Source organism: Xyrauchen texanus, chromosome 4 (assembly GCF_025860055.1).
Source record: "Xyrauchen texanus isolate HMW12.3.18 chromosome 4, RBS_HiC_50CHRs, whole genome shotgun sequence".
Taxonomy (NCBI): domain Eukaryota; kingdom Metazoa; phylum Chordata; class Actinopteri; order Cypriniformes; family Catostomidae; genus Xyrauchen; species Xyrauchen texanus.
In genome coordinates, this window is record NC_068279.1 from 30,252,528 (window position 1) to 30,267,912 (window position 15,385).

At 35.3% G+C, this 15,385-nt stretch overlaps 1 protein-coding gene across 2 annotated transcripts; it reads right to left on the minus strand.

Annotated features, from left to right (window-relative positions):
- Positions 1-416: 416 nt before the first annotated feature.
- Positions 417-14,228, minus strand: LOC127643290 (myotubularin-related protein 12). 2 transcript variants are annotated; one of them, XM_052125967.1, is made up of 17 exons: positions 14,107-14,228; positions 13,453-13,588; positions 11,853-11,910; positions 11,300-11,439; positions 10,173-10,245; positions 9,894-10,030; positions 9,727-9,814; positions 8,903-9,026; positions 8,298-8,367; positions 7,950-8,047; positions 7,462-7,586; positions 6,511-6,589; positions 6,332-6,402; positions 5,772-5,941; positions 5,006-5,182; positions 3,887-4,045; positions 417-2,888 (listed from the first exon to the last, which is right to left on the minus strand). In XM_052125967.1, the coding sequence occupies exons 4-17, from the start codon at positions 11,315-11,317 to the stop codon at positions 2,316-2,318; spliced, it is 1,962 nt and encodes a 653-aa protein (XP_051981927.1). In that variant the 5' UTR covers positions 11,318-11,439; positions 11,853-11,910; positions 13,453-13,588; positions 14,107-14,228; the 3' UTR covers positions 417-2,315. The 2 variants fall into 2 exon arrangements, with proteins under 2 accessions (XP_051981927.1, XP_051981926.1); XM_052125966.1 differs by lacking the exon at positions 13,453-13,588 and having other exon boundaries at positions 14,107-14,215.
- Positions 14,229-15,385: the final 1,157 nt, after the last annotated feature.

The window sequence follows — 15,385 nt, forward strand, 5'->3', positions numbered from 1 at the left end:
ACACAAAACAGTCTCTAGAATTTACTCAGAATGGTGCCAAAAACATCCAGTGAGTGGCAGTTCTGTGGATGGAAAGGCCTTGTTGATGAAGGAGGTCAACAGGTATTAGCCAGATGGTTTGAACTGACAAAGTCTACGGTAACTCAGATAACCGCTCTGTTCAATTGTGGTGAGAAGAATATGATCTTAGAATGCCATTCAGAGATGCTGGTTGGCGCCGTTTTGGCGGCACAAGGGGAATCTACAAAATATGGTATATAGGTGGTTTTAATGTTGTGGCTGATCAGTGTATATATACACATACATGTTTTTTTCACTTTCTCTTCCAATGCAGTGCTAACTGTTCATTATTTGTAGAATATGCGATGAAAAAAATGCAATCAAATAAAATTTAAAAACAAAACCATGACTCCCCTTAGACCCAAACATGAAGCTCCCTCAACTTGAAACACCTCAGTTGGGGCCATTAATTAAATATTTATTAAAAGCTCATAAATTTAACAGGTGTCCATGTCCATATTCTGCTTGTCTTGTATTTTACTATATCGTTTTCTGTATATGGGTTATTGCTCAACTTTTTTTACACATTAATTTTTTTATTGTTAAAAATGTATATTAATAAATCTATAAAAAATATAAAGACATTTGTAATTTGATATACTAAAAAGTAGGGAAAAGGTTGTTAGCCAACTAGGAGGTGCAGCTAAAAAAAAAATAATAAACTTGAAACTCTCTTTATATATGATGAAAAAACTCATTAAGGGTTCAGTCACTGATCAGGCCCTTCATCAAGCAGCAAGCCGTTATTTTTACTCAAATTAATCATTAAAGCAAAGCATTTATCTAGTCTTTTATTTGAATTATATATTTTTTAGAAAGAGCAAATTGCATTTTTCCCCAAGTGCAGTTATAAATGTATTTCATATTATTCTTTCGTGGAAATTAATATTTTGAAGTCAATGGTCCAAAATAAGACAAAACCTATTGACATATTCCATATATTGCAAGACTAAACTCTAAGTTAGTTATAGAAATATACACATCAATTATACAGTAATATGTTACAGCAGAGCTGAACTGAACAGATTCAGATTTACATCTGACTGTTCAAGAAACAGTATCAGTGACTGACTGGCAGAGAGCAGTAGAGCAAAATCAAGGGTGGAGGTGGCATAAACAAAAACTAATTGGGAAGAAAACTGCTTTCTATACACTTTTCCCAGCAAATAACAACTTAGTACTGGAGCTTACATCATTACATTCAATTAGATACTGAGACAGAAAAAACTAAACACTGAAAAACAATTGGCAACACATGGTAAAAAATAGAATGTTTAAAGGTATGGTTTACCCGAAAATGACAATTCTGTCATCATTTACTCACCCTCATATTGTTATAAATATGTATGACTTCCGTAGAACACAAGAGGAGAACTGTTGAAAAATGCTGAAGCTGCTCCTTTTTCCATAAAATATTAGTATATGGGGAACCGAGGCTTTCAGTCCCTAACATTTACCCTACAACACCTACTGTGTTCCACGAGAGACAGTCATACACATTTCGTATGATGGTGAGTAATTAATGACAGAAGTTTCTTTTTTTTTTTTTACTGAAGTGCTTTTGATTTGTGGTAAAAAAAAAATAGCAAATGCATATACAGTATGGCATTAGCTTATGCTCAAATAGTTATATTTGCAAACTCTTGCAATCTATTAGGATGTTTTTTACTATACACTAATATAAATTATTCTTTAGATGAATTCTTAAGTTTATTAGCTGAATCCTTATACTTGTGAAATAATCGTGAAGATATTTATATACAGCTTTGATTTAATTTGTTTCTAGGTATTTATTATGTATTTTATGTTCAGTGTCAAATCTACCAGTTACAACATCCAATTCAGAGAAAGGACCAAAAAAAGAAAACCAAGTCTATCCTTGGCCAAATAAGAACCACACAGTGCACATAATACAAAAGAGGACTGTATCTCTGAGACTCTGCTGATCTCTTGTATTGTTCTATTCTTCCTGTTTTCTTAAGTTTTGGACCCCCCCATGTCATAGACAAAAGCTTACATCCTGTCTTAAGGCTCATTTTAACACAGAACACATTTGGTTTGGCAAAGGCCTATATTACTTTCCAAAAGGACCCGCTTAGCACCAAAGGCACTTTTGATGCGCCATCTGCATTTTTAAAATCTGGATCTGACAAGTTAAGGCCACTATAATCCTGTATTTACCTAACAGAAATAATTAATGAATGGATTTTTAATATATAGATAATACGAATTCCCTGTTAAACCAGACTCACAACCTAAACTACCTCATCCTCTTGGTTGGCTAGGTTGTCAGTTAACATAAGAATTTGCAGCAGACCTGTAGGAATAATGGGCCTGAAAGATCGGTTTCGGCTGTAGGTGAAGGGGAATGAAGATGACATGCGCCCTGAGGAGCCAAATGAGACTGGCCTGTGCTGAAGCTGTGGATGATGATCAAGTTTAACAGCTTGTGATGGGTCTCTCTGCTCCAGCATATGCTTCATGTCCTGCACCTGACCTAGCAGTTCCATAAGCTTGGTCATGACGGCCACAGAGCCTCCACCCAGGATGTGCACCTCAGGTATCCAGCGCAGGTAGCGCTGCATCCAGAGGCGGACAGCCGGTCCGTCCAGACAGGGGAGAAGGAGGCCGTGATAGTCCAGAGGACGTTGTTGCCAGGACTCATAGAACTCTCTGGAGGCCACCGCGGGGGAGTCAGGAGACCCCATCCAGCGACTGATACGTTTAACTCGCAGAATCTTTTTAAGGCTTTCAGTCTCATCTTTAAAGAAACCTTTCTTTGGTGGTGTTTTGAAGGCAGAGCTGGGTAAGGATAACTGTCTTTGATGCTATAATTTTAAATAAGATAACATTTTAATCTTCATAAATAACAAAAAGACTGAACCCAAATTTAGATACTATTCAGTACTGTACAGTCAGAAATTACATTATTTAAGCAATTAAATAATCAATTACATAAAATGAAAAACATTATTAAAGGTGCTATAAGCGATTTCTACATGGAAAAGTATGCAAAAAATGTTCCAACTCCCATAAAGATATTAATGAATTAAGTGTCCTGATATACCTCATTGGTCTCTCTGACAGTTGTAGACTTCGTAAACAGCAAATAAATATTTGTTTTTGATCATTCACGTGCTTTTCACCTGTCAATCATTTTGCTCGTTCTCAGTGTTGTATTTGAAGTGGATCGTTGAGGCTATGATTCATAATGTTTGTCAGTTGAGGATGCTATTGTGAACTGTTTAATTTGACAGCCACAAGAACAAAAAAGCTGATCGTTTGCTCGGTTTTAGTCTCAAAATTATCTTTGGAGGGCAGGGTTTTGGAATAAGGGAGGTGTGGCTAATTCAACAGCTCAGTCTCGCTAAAATCGCTTACAGCACCTTTAATTAATAATTATTATTGTTGATTTAGCAAGGGTAAAAGCCCTTTCACATGACTTGCATCAGGACTTCAACGCATCATGCGTTGCTTTGACCTCCATATGGAAAGCGTTGCAAATAGCATCGCAGAAAGACGTTTTGTTTTTTATACATTACACATAAAAAAGCACTCACTGAACATTTACTCTCTTGGGATGCTCTAGGTGAAATCAAATTAGTTTAAGAACTGGAATTCAAGATCTTTTTTAAATTTTCTTGTTGCGTTATAATCTAAAAGATGTCATTAGTGAGGCAAAATCATGAGTGAAAAATGAGGTGCAAAGTGTGGACAGACATATGTCATACAAACTGTCCGGTAATCATTGTATTGGGCAAAGCAGTCACGAGTCATGTAAAAGAGTCTTTAGAGATGGTATTTGACTGATACTTCATCCTCTCACCTTGGGCTTGTGAGTTTTGCGTATAGTTCTCTCGGGTTTCACCTTCTCCGAATACAAGGGGTTAAAGAAGTAGTTCTGGGCCTTGCTGTCATACTGCACAGACCAGTCCCACACGGTAGGGCAGATCAATGAGCCGCTTTGTGCAATCGGTGACTCTGCCTGCCAACACAATCAGTAAAGGCTGTTGGTGGGAGGCTTGCCCAACATCGTTAGGGAGGCAGCGGCCACCAACTTCGGAGTAAATGTGGACTAATGACTGCATTACAGATGGCTGACTGTTTTTCTTTAAGCCAGATTTTTCTATAGACACACTGAATCACCTAAAATACTGTTCAACTGCCGAAATGGTAAATGTAGTGTGCAAAATGCAAAAGTTTCTTCAGAACAGTTGTACACTCTTTAATTTACATGAAGCAAGAATGCTTGTAAAACTAAATCTGAGCTGCGATCACAACATCAGAATGATGTTAGCCTTATAATAAGATTCAGAACAGTTCACCCAAAAATGCCAACAAGGTTTAGTGATGTCGCTGATGTGGCATTACTATTGATTTGATTTGAGTGTTTGTATGCCTTCAGAAGACTTGGAATATGATGCATGAGTTGCATGGACTAATTTTCTTACACTTTAGGTGCTTTTAAAGGGAGAAAGTTGAGAGATCAACTCAAAACTAACTTTCTCCTCACTGCAAAAAGAACATTTGTTGAAACCAAGCAGGTCAGTCAAAAGCAGAGAGCCAATCATAACAGTGGGCGTTTACTGTTAAGTCTTCAAGGAGAAGCAGCACCAACACCAAGTGTTTTTTACAGAGGGTCAGAATGAGGGTGAAAAATTATCACATTTTACAAATATGACATCTTTTGCAAAAACCTTTTACTTATATTATAAGTGAACCTCAAGGAACATATTAAAATAAGAAACAAAATGCATGTTATGACCCCTATAAACTTTAAAGTGATGCACAGTTTTCTGCTATTATATAGAAATCAGCATTTCAACATTCTTTAAATAAAAATTTGGCTTTAAGACAACATGAGGGTGAGTGAGAAAAACATTGACAGAATTTTCATTTTGGGGTGAACTATTACTTTAATATAATCCATAATAAAGTAGGTCACCTTTATAATACTTTCCCTATGATGGGCAGAGTTGAACAGGAAGGTGCTGAAGATTGGCACATGAACACTGTCAGACAGCACAGTCAGGTAAGTCTCTGAGAACTGGAAAGCCGGGCTGTGCTGCTGAACAAGCTGCCATACGCACTCCAAGAACAGCAGGAAAACTGGAGACTGACACTGCACATTTAGAAAGAAGAATCAAAATAAGTCAACATGAATTCACAATGGACCCTAATTATTTATTCTCAAAATTCATCAGTGCTTGTTATTACAAATAATAATAAAAAAAACTGCTTGTCTTTGTATTCAATTATCAAAAAGCAATTACATTTTCCTCTTTTTCAAAAACCTTGCTCCATGCTGGTATATAACAGACAATACACAATCTTATCAATTCCTGAAGGATAAAATCCATCTCAAGGCCATCCCTACATGTTTTTGCATAGAAATTCTGAAATATGTCACATTACCAAAGTAAAATGGATTTTGAGTTTCATGCTGTTTCAAAACACAATGAAGGTGAGAATGGGTACACATTAACTCACAAAAAAGTCTGATTTCAGACCATGAACATCAACTAAGCCTTGGAATAACCTGTATAAAACGAAACCTGAAATAATATTACAAATATCTGCAGCTTGCTTTCCTTTTTCTGGAAAAATAAAAGATGTTTATAGGGGTTTCGAGTAACAGAACATATGAAACAGTAACAGTTCAACTTAGCTACTGAAGAAACAGCAGGCAAGAATGAGCATGCAATAATAACCTCTTTGTCTTTCTGATGGAGGTGATTACATCGATCCAGGAAGGCATGGCAACCAGCCACCCACTCCTTCTGCACCAGACTCTGGAAACCCATCAGCGTTCTGTAATAAGGGTCCAGCATTAACTGAGCCAGGCTGGAGATCACACAGCACAGATCTGTTCCCTCTTCCTCTGAAATGAATCAATAACCAGATAAAAGATCAGGGGTTCCCATGAAGTTGCAAGGTTTTGCAGTATTTAACATTTAAAGGTGAAGTGTGGAATTTCCCTGCCACTGGTAACACCAAACAAAATTGCAAAAATAACGATTGTTTCCAAATCAGGTTGTCCTGCTCAAAACACATGCCATTGGTTGAAACAGCCCTGAAGTCAACATATTGGACCGTTTAAAAAAGCAATGTTTTTAAGTGCTACAGTGTTTACACGTTTCAGAAAGTTAACTAACAAATAACTAATAGTTGTCGCTGAACATTAAACTGGTATAAAGAGAAAATACAGTATTTAAAAAAAATAAATAAATACACTCCACCTTTGTGGTTGAGACAAACTTACTTGACTTACCTGTTATAAGGACATTTGTGTTGTCTTTTTCAAGACATTCAACCACCTCTACAGCTTTCTGGAGACATTGTCTGTAGAATACATTAAATACATCTTTATAGAGTTGATGGAGATGTTCAACTTAAGATTATGTGAAGGAAAATAGATACTAGTAAATAATTGTATTCATGAAAGCTGACCTGATAATGTCAAGCCAACCTGAACTCTCGAGGGACGAGAACCATTTCACATCTGATAGCCAAAATTCTGTTGAATTATCTAAGAGACAAATAAAACAATAGTCATTATGCATACACATTGATTGCAAAAAATAGTCATGCTTTCATTTATATATACACACAGGGTTGGGGAGTAACGTAATCCATGTAATGGGATTACATATTTAAAATACAAAGTATTAGTAACTGTATTCCACTATGGTTACATTTGAAATACTTGGTAATTAGAATACAGTTACATTCAAAAAGTATTTTGATTACTGAAGAAATTACTTAGCACTTTATTGTAATTTGTTTCATTTAATATTTAGTCCTTTCAGATGGAAAACATTCATACATATAAATGATGCGATCCAAAGTGCATTTGAACAGCAGTGAAACACTTTCTTATGATGTGTTACATTCATACAAGCAGACAGAGAAGTAAATTTGAAGTAAGTTTGGAGCAGAAAAAATTGAAATAAAACTTGTGTAAATTGTCAGCTTTAAGCTCAGCTCAAATATTTTTTTCTAGCGATTTTACATGCACAAAATATATTTATTATCAAGAAAATTCACTTTGGATCATAATTGTTTCTTCTTCTAGTAAAACCTTTGATATTTGGGCAAAAATCATTATGTTAATAATGTTCTTAAAACAAGATCAATTTGATTAATCTTGTTTTAGAAACAAGACTGCATAAGATATTTAGGTTTTTCAGAGAATGTATTTTAACATGTGTATTTTGTCTTACTGTACTGGCAGTGTTTTTATAGTCAAAACAAGTGAAAATATCTACTTGTGCTGAAGAAGTAATCCAAAGTATTTAGAATACTTTACTGACCTTGAGTAATCTCACAGCATACGTTACAAATTACATTTACACACATTTCTACAAAAGACACTTAATAAATTTATATATTGTGACTCACCAATAAGAAAGAACTGTTTGAACTTGTTGTATGACTGCTGGATGTCTTGGATGGTAGGAAGTGATTCGGAGAGGTCCTCTGTTTTTACAGAGTACAGGTAATTATGCGCAACAGCATTTATCATTCTGAAACAGAATAAAAGTGAAATTCTATAAATATAAATGTACTGTTCAGTCGAGATAAGGCAAATCAATATTTTTTGCTGTGAACGTCCTTCAATAGAGGGGGGGGAATACACTGAGATACAAGATTGGTATATGTTGATGGCATCTAGAGTACGAATAGATAACACACTAGTGTGTTGTTTTCAGATAAATAACAGTGCCCTTGAGTGTCAGAATGAATTCCAATACAGTTTGTGACTGTAGGTCCTACAGTACAAACACAAAAATTCCTAAAGCACAAATGCACTGAAAAATTAGGATAGCAATTGAGCAGAGTTCAGAAGTTAAATGGGAGTTAGATACAGTAACATTGTAGTCCTTTACATGTCCAAGTGCTTGGGTAAATCCCCGTCTTCCTGTGTCACAGGCAGGAAAGACGCTTTAAACAGAGCACAACCACTGTGATGAGACCAACACCACATCTAAAACAAAACAAAGAGGAAAATAAGCACCATTCAACTTCAGTTTCATTCAATGGTATTTATGATGCCATCCAATCTGAAAATGGATCTAAATACATAGCTTTGTTTCATTATACTTTAATAACATTTGTAAAAGGTTAAGATTGTGTTAAGAGCAAATAATTTCATGATGACTCAAAAACAGCATCTTAAGTTAATAATAAAATAATAATAGACATAACAATAATAATAGATACCACTCATGACTCACTGGTAATCCATTTCCTTGGTAGCTGAATAAATCCTCTAGTGCTTGTGGGATAACAAAGTACTTTGGTAACCTGAAGAGAATGTCAAAGAATGGTTTTCATTGGATACATTTATTTCACATAAACATTTACAGCAAAGTTTATACAGTATGCCTGTATTTTAATGAACAAAAAACATTTTAAAAGATGTCTTGAGAGCAATTAATACTTACTAATCAGTATCCTAGACCTGCACCATGACATGCTATACTTCATCTAAACTATTTCTAACTCGTGTTTAATTATTATGCATGCAGTTTTTGACCTCATATTAATTGAAAGACTACATGGAATATTTGTACTTTTAAAAATGCATTTGTCAAACTGCAGAACCTTTTAATTTAAATTAAACAAATTGTCCATGTTATATCAACTACTTATATACTATAAAGTGTGTAATCTTAAGACAAATATATAAGCATCTTGTTAGGCAGCACATAAAGACACAGAACTGAAATTACGACCAGTTAAAGAACATCTACCTTGACTACAATTGCATCTAAAACTGATGTTATTCAAACAGTAATGCTTTTCAAGACACTTCACTGCCAACAAATACATTATTTACCTCTGAGATAGTTCAAAGTTCTCATTTTCAGTGACTAATCTACATTTTGCTTTTGTCCGTTTCATCTCCTGGGACCAGTCCTCTGGTGAGTCAAAAAGAATAGTCTCCTGTTTCCTCTGCATGCCTGCAAAAGCATAATTTACTGAATTTCAGAAATGAAACTTGTTGATGTTCCAAGGTTGATTAATGAGCCATTTGTGTTTCAGTTTTATCATTTAAAACTGTGACATGAACCTTCATTCTAAAACCACTTAATTTTACTTGGAAACTTAAAAAGATGCACATCATGACTCATGTCCCATAGAAATGACATTACATTAAGATAACACAATATATTTAGGTTATATAACAGGGTTTAATGGGCTTCAAAGGGAAGATTGTTGCTGTCTGAAGCTGCACTAACTGAACTGAAGAGATAATTCAGAATAAAAAAAGATTCCAGAAAGATCATCTTGAATTTATAATCACTATTTAGAGAGACCAACTGTTGTTCTTCCAACCATCTGTTGGATTCAAGTTACAAAGACTTACAATTCAGCAGTTGGTGCTACAAGACCAGTGCTGGATATAGGCCTGCATTTCAGACATGCTCAACATTCATGTTCTGCATAAACATAAGTACAGAAAGTTCATGATGTTTCTTTTCCTCTTATAGCATCAGCTACTGTACATCACTTTATGGATTACAGTTTTGGCTGCTGAGAATGTTTCACTCATATAACAGCTGTATTCAATCTAACAGTTAAGCTATTGAAAGCAATAATTGCACCACAATTGAAAACTCAAAACATGTAGACGGTCTAGAAAAACTGGGACATTTGTACCTGGGCTTGTTGCGCCCGTATAGGAAAAAGCAAAGACACACTTCAGAGATTTCTCCTCCAAACAATGGTGTGCAATGCCTTGAAAGATCTGAAATAAATAAAATAAATATTAACAGAGATAATCAACCCTCTTTCAAATTTAAAATTACACTATTTTCTCACGTTACCCTTTTGGCATCTTCCTCCTTGGTGAATGTTAGACTGAACTGCAAAACACGCAGATCTTTACAGTGGATGATTATTTTGGACGGACATTTGTTCTTCACAAGGCCTCCTGTTATCAGCTTCCTCTTTTCATCATACACTTGAAAAGAAATGAAACCAAAATGCACTATAGCAATATTTTTCCCATTCTAAATAGTGTTGCTTTCTAAGCTTGCATTTATCTTATACTATTAATAATAATATTAGTGAGAATATTAAAAATAAATAAAAACAATTATTACCACCATAGATATGGTCCACACACATTAATGGAATGTCATTTTCTCCATAGAGTTTGTTCTTAAAATTCTTGGCCTGAAACGAAGAATCAGTGTGTGATGCAACAGCCTTGAGTTATGATGTAAGAGATAACAGAAGCCTTATATTTTACTGTCAGTTTATGTGAATTTGAAGACCACTTATTTGTAAGAGGTTGACATGATGACAGAAAAGTAAACAACGCTTGTGAAAAACAGTGATAAACAAATGTCAACTCTCTGTGAAAGGTGCATTTTAAACACGGGACAGACATGTTCAGATGCCTTGTTCAGTGAGCTGTATCAGACTTTCACACAATATTTGGTTTGTGAAAGCAAGGGTGAGGCACACTTCACTTCCCGTTTTCACCCTCAAAATATAAGTCTGAAAGAATCCTACTGAATCTCTTGATTTGAACCAAAATGTATATCTGACCAAATGTAGCTCTCAACTATTCATTTAAGATTACTGTTAAATGAACAGTAATGTTTACATACAGCAATCTTCATTATTGTCAAATTGCACAATAAAATTAGAAACCGATCCGAAAACAGGGCACTGGCAATTCCATCATAACCGACTTAAAGCACGCTCTACTGTCCGTCACTGGTTTACACCAGAATTTCACTGTTAGTGAGTCAGACACACAAGTTCCTAAAAAGAGCTGAAGTGAGAGCACTCAGGTAGCACGGTTCCTCATGCAAGGTCATTAAGCATGCATTTTGACAACCAGTCTTTCAGTTTGTTAATTTTAGATTAGACACTCCAAGGTTTGAAGGCAAACACTGAAACTTTAGGAGACAGATACATCCAAACAAGGTTGTTTGGCTTTAATGATTATGTGAGCAACAACTTACAAACAAAATCGTGCTGATACACCACCCACTAACTCATTGGACCTTCCAAAAAGACACTGTGGTTCTTTGGTTGATTAGCCCGAATTACTAAATTGAAGGTTGCTGACCGCATTCTACCTCATAGTGGATGTGAATTACCATGTCATTCCATTTTTGCTACAGTAAATATGGAGTTGCATGTAAACAGAAGGGTCAAATGGCTACATCTTTTCACCAACAGAATCATGATGCTAAGTACTATAATGTGTCCTTACAGTCTCCTCCTGCGACATCTCATCAATAATGAATGTAACACGAAAATTGGTACAGAACAACGTGCCAAAGACGCCACGCTGGGAGAGGTCATCTTGAGTGTATTTGAGAATAGGGCTGGCACTGCAGAACACCACTTCTCCTAAGAAGCAACAGAAGAGTAAATCATGTCAGCTTACTTAAATAAAATGTCAATATGATGGAACAAGTTGATTCTGGTCAACTGTTTTAATGTAATCAGAACTAATGGTTTTACAGATACATAAAAGATGGTAACAAGTAATAAAGAGCTGAGATATTCTTCTAACAATCTTTGTGTTCAGCAGAAGAAAGTCATACACATCTGGGATGGCATGAGGGTGAGTAAATGATGAGAGAATTTTTATTTTTAGGTGAACTATCACTTTAATGTGATCTCTGGAAATCAAAGAAATAATGCATTCAATAGTTCATTTGTGGATGGTAATATAAATTGATTGACATCACCCTGGCCAAGTAATAGAGGAAAATTAACAGAATGGATGGAAGAAGAAAAGTAAGGAATTTCTTATTTACCTGGTAACAAATCAGGATGTATCTCTTTCTTTGGTGTTTCTTTTTCCAATTTGATTTCCTTAAGAAAACAGAAGCAATAGAAATGTATTTAAAATAAATAAATAGTGCTTTATTTAAAATATCTGACCAAATCACATTTTTATGGACAAGAAATATATTACTAATTTCAAATTTATAATGTAATGTTTCACACATCTCACAAAATGAATGGCAAATGCCAAGTTAATAAATAATTAAGGACTATAGGCCTCCATTGGACATCTGCTCTATAAGTAATACTCCAACTGTTGCTGTGGACTCATGTATACACATGAGAAACCAACGCTGTCATGCTTTACATAACACTGAGATGTTGAATCTTTGAGGAAGAGAAGGGAGTCGAAATGGAACAACATAAGCACTGTGCTGTATGATATCCGTAAAGTATGATTTGCAACTTATTTCCCCCTTTAGTAGTTAAAAATAGATTATGTCCTAAAAATGGCTGAAAACTTCAACACCAGTATACTTATGGCAATGTGATGTTATTATAGAAGAATTACAGAAGTCTAGTCGAAACAAACAGGATAAATAAAAGAAAGGAAGCCATTGAACATCCTGGCTACAATGAGGTCAGCACAACTATAAAAACGTTTAGAATGATTCCAAGTATTTGGGACACTCCTTTCCCTAATGACATCCTGGGAGGGAAAACATTCTCTTAAAAGTTGCTTTTGAAACCGGAGGCTTTAAAATCACATAGCACTGATGTAAATGTTTTTGCATTCAAGTTCAACAAAATAGATCACAGTGGGTTTTTAATAATATCCAGCCGACACAAATGAAGAATGTTGACCAAGAGCCAGTTACTGATGTTCAGAAGGGGAATCAGCTGAAATCTTCACATAAGACCACCTTGATCAAAACATACCTCTTTACGATTACTTTGCAAGACATACAAGGGCCACTGATAAACCTGATTGTCCGAGGTGATAAAAATAAGAACACTTTTAAAAATCTTGCTTAAAACACACGTGTCAATTTAATACATTTTTGAAAAACATTTATAGCATTTTCTACAAAATAACCGATTTCAGTTTTTAAATGATTATTCAAGTTTAAAACCAAAATAGTTTTCACAGTAATTTCATTCAAGTAATATTATTAAAATATTATTCTGCACTACTCATGTCAAATTGCCAACATTTCTTTTCTTTCTTCTGTCAGCTTTTAATAAGACTAATGAGACTCTGAAGAGTTACACCACATGGCATGTTTTACTTTAAACAACAGAAAAAAGAAAACAAAATGAGTTTGAAATTAGAAACTAAAATTTCTTTATCACAGAAGAGGTGTACTTGAGTAATAGTTTTGTGTCGGTAGTATTTTTATGCATTTATGAATAATAGATCTGGACAAAGCAAAAGGTGCATCACACCATTGACTCACAATTTCCATTTTCCTGCATGTAGCCTACTTAACTGCACTATTTAAGAGATTTTTATTGTATATTTGTAGACCCCCTATACAATCCAGTCTGTTTTCATTCACTGATCTCATATGTATAAACCCTAATTTTGCATTTGACAAAATGCTAAATATTGAAAAATAAGGCACTCACCCCTTCCTATTTAGAGTCCAACAATTGTTTTCCATTATGCTTTCATTAGTGAACAATAAGGATACACATTGTGCATTGGGGGTCATGACACATCCCATGACATCTAATGTGATGCCCTGTGCTCTCTCCCTCCTCACTGTAGACATAACCAAGAATGAACTTCAGACAAATCACATGCCTGGCAGGTGAAGACAATACACTGGCGTCCACCATATAAATATGATCATGTGCTTGCAATGCAAATTAATCAATAAGGATGACCTGGATTATAAATGTTGGAGTGCAAAGTTAAGGACTTTATCGATGCCAAAACTAAACCCGCCTTTTTTTCTGTTTCATTCTTTTTTTTGTGCTTTCTGAAAAAAATCCTCAAAACTGGATTTTAGCCGTTGGCCCGACAGTTTTACACAATCAATCAGGTATATAAGAATGACAAATCACTCTCGCTCTGTTACTTAGTTCGAGATTTCCCTGTTCCTCTAAATTTGAACTCAAGTCAACAAATGTAAAGTTCGGCATGGGACACAATAACCCCTCCCAGTGCATATGACTGTGTCTACTGATTCAGCTCTTCAAATTCTCAAATCATTTCAAATTCTCGCGATTGTTTTGTTAGCACCACGACTGTAATAATGTATTAAAGCGTTCGCTTACCTCCGGTGTAACATAAGATACAAATGACGGTTTGGTAGATTTCGCTCCTCCGCTCCCCAAACTCAACATTTTGCCTGTCCCCAGCCAGTCTCCCGCTTCCCGAGCAATCATGTGGAAATCCGGGAGAACTCGAACACACCCCCGGTCTTTTTACAAGCCAGGTTTTTTGGTTGGATGACAAACCTGCACTGACAGCAAACCGCGCCCTTTTTACGTCATTGGTTGTTGTTGGACAGGCTGTCCACTTTTAGAGGTAGGGTCAGCACAAGGCGCTTATTAGTGATTGGAGGACTCGGCTGTCAATCTCATGCGCTTCCACGTTCTTGAGCCAATAAAAAGTGGCACTCATCACGGCCTGCGCCCTGAAGTGAGAAGGGACTTGTATATGTTGTGAACATATATTATGTCGGTTTGAGCAGGAGCAAGGACCCCAAATATGATGATCCCTTTACGAGGATCTCCAGCTAGTTATTAAAATGTACTAAGTCACACTGATACTGTATCATTACAAAGACATGTAGTTTGCAATATTGAATAAATGGCTTTTGAATGGTTATTGCAGTTAATACAAAATAAATTATTAAATTGGATCTAGAAAACATTAACTCTGTTGAAAGCCTATCTTTTTACTATTGGCTATACAATATACTGTACAATAGTAGTATACCATTAGATTTTAAACCTGAAGTGAAACTAAAAATTTATTAGTACAGTGCTTTACACTACAGTACAAGGACAACACAAGTACTAGCTATTCTTTGGATAAAAGCATCTGCCAAATGAATAAATGTAAATGTCTTGAAAGTACATTTCAAGGAAGGCGAAATAAACACTTGGAAATAACCAAGAAATGTTTTCACTTGGCACAAACTACATGTACATATGTTTTAATGCATTACTGATAATACCAATGGCTGGCTAATCTTTAGTCAAATGTTAACTTCTTTAGATTTATTTATTTTTTACCTGAAAATGTTCACACCTACACCAGTTTGAGAAGTCCTGGGCTAAAGGTTGAATTGCATAGCTATATATTAAAAGTACTGAACTACAACAGCGATCGGACCAGATTCACTGGTTTATGGTTATTATACCTTACACATCTAGTGATTTGCCTCATTTGTGCATACTAAAGTAGGTTATAATTAAAACAATCAACAGGAAAGACAGTCAAAGTACTTGTGAGGCAGTCTAAGAAAACAAGTAACTGACTAAAATCCTTGTATCTTTGATGACTGAATCATGCTCAATTAAACTACTCATCTTTAAAAAACAATAT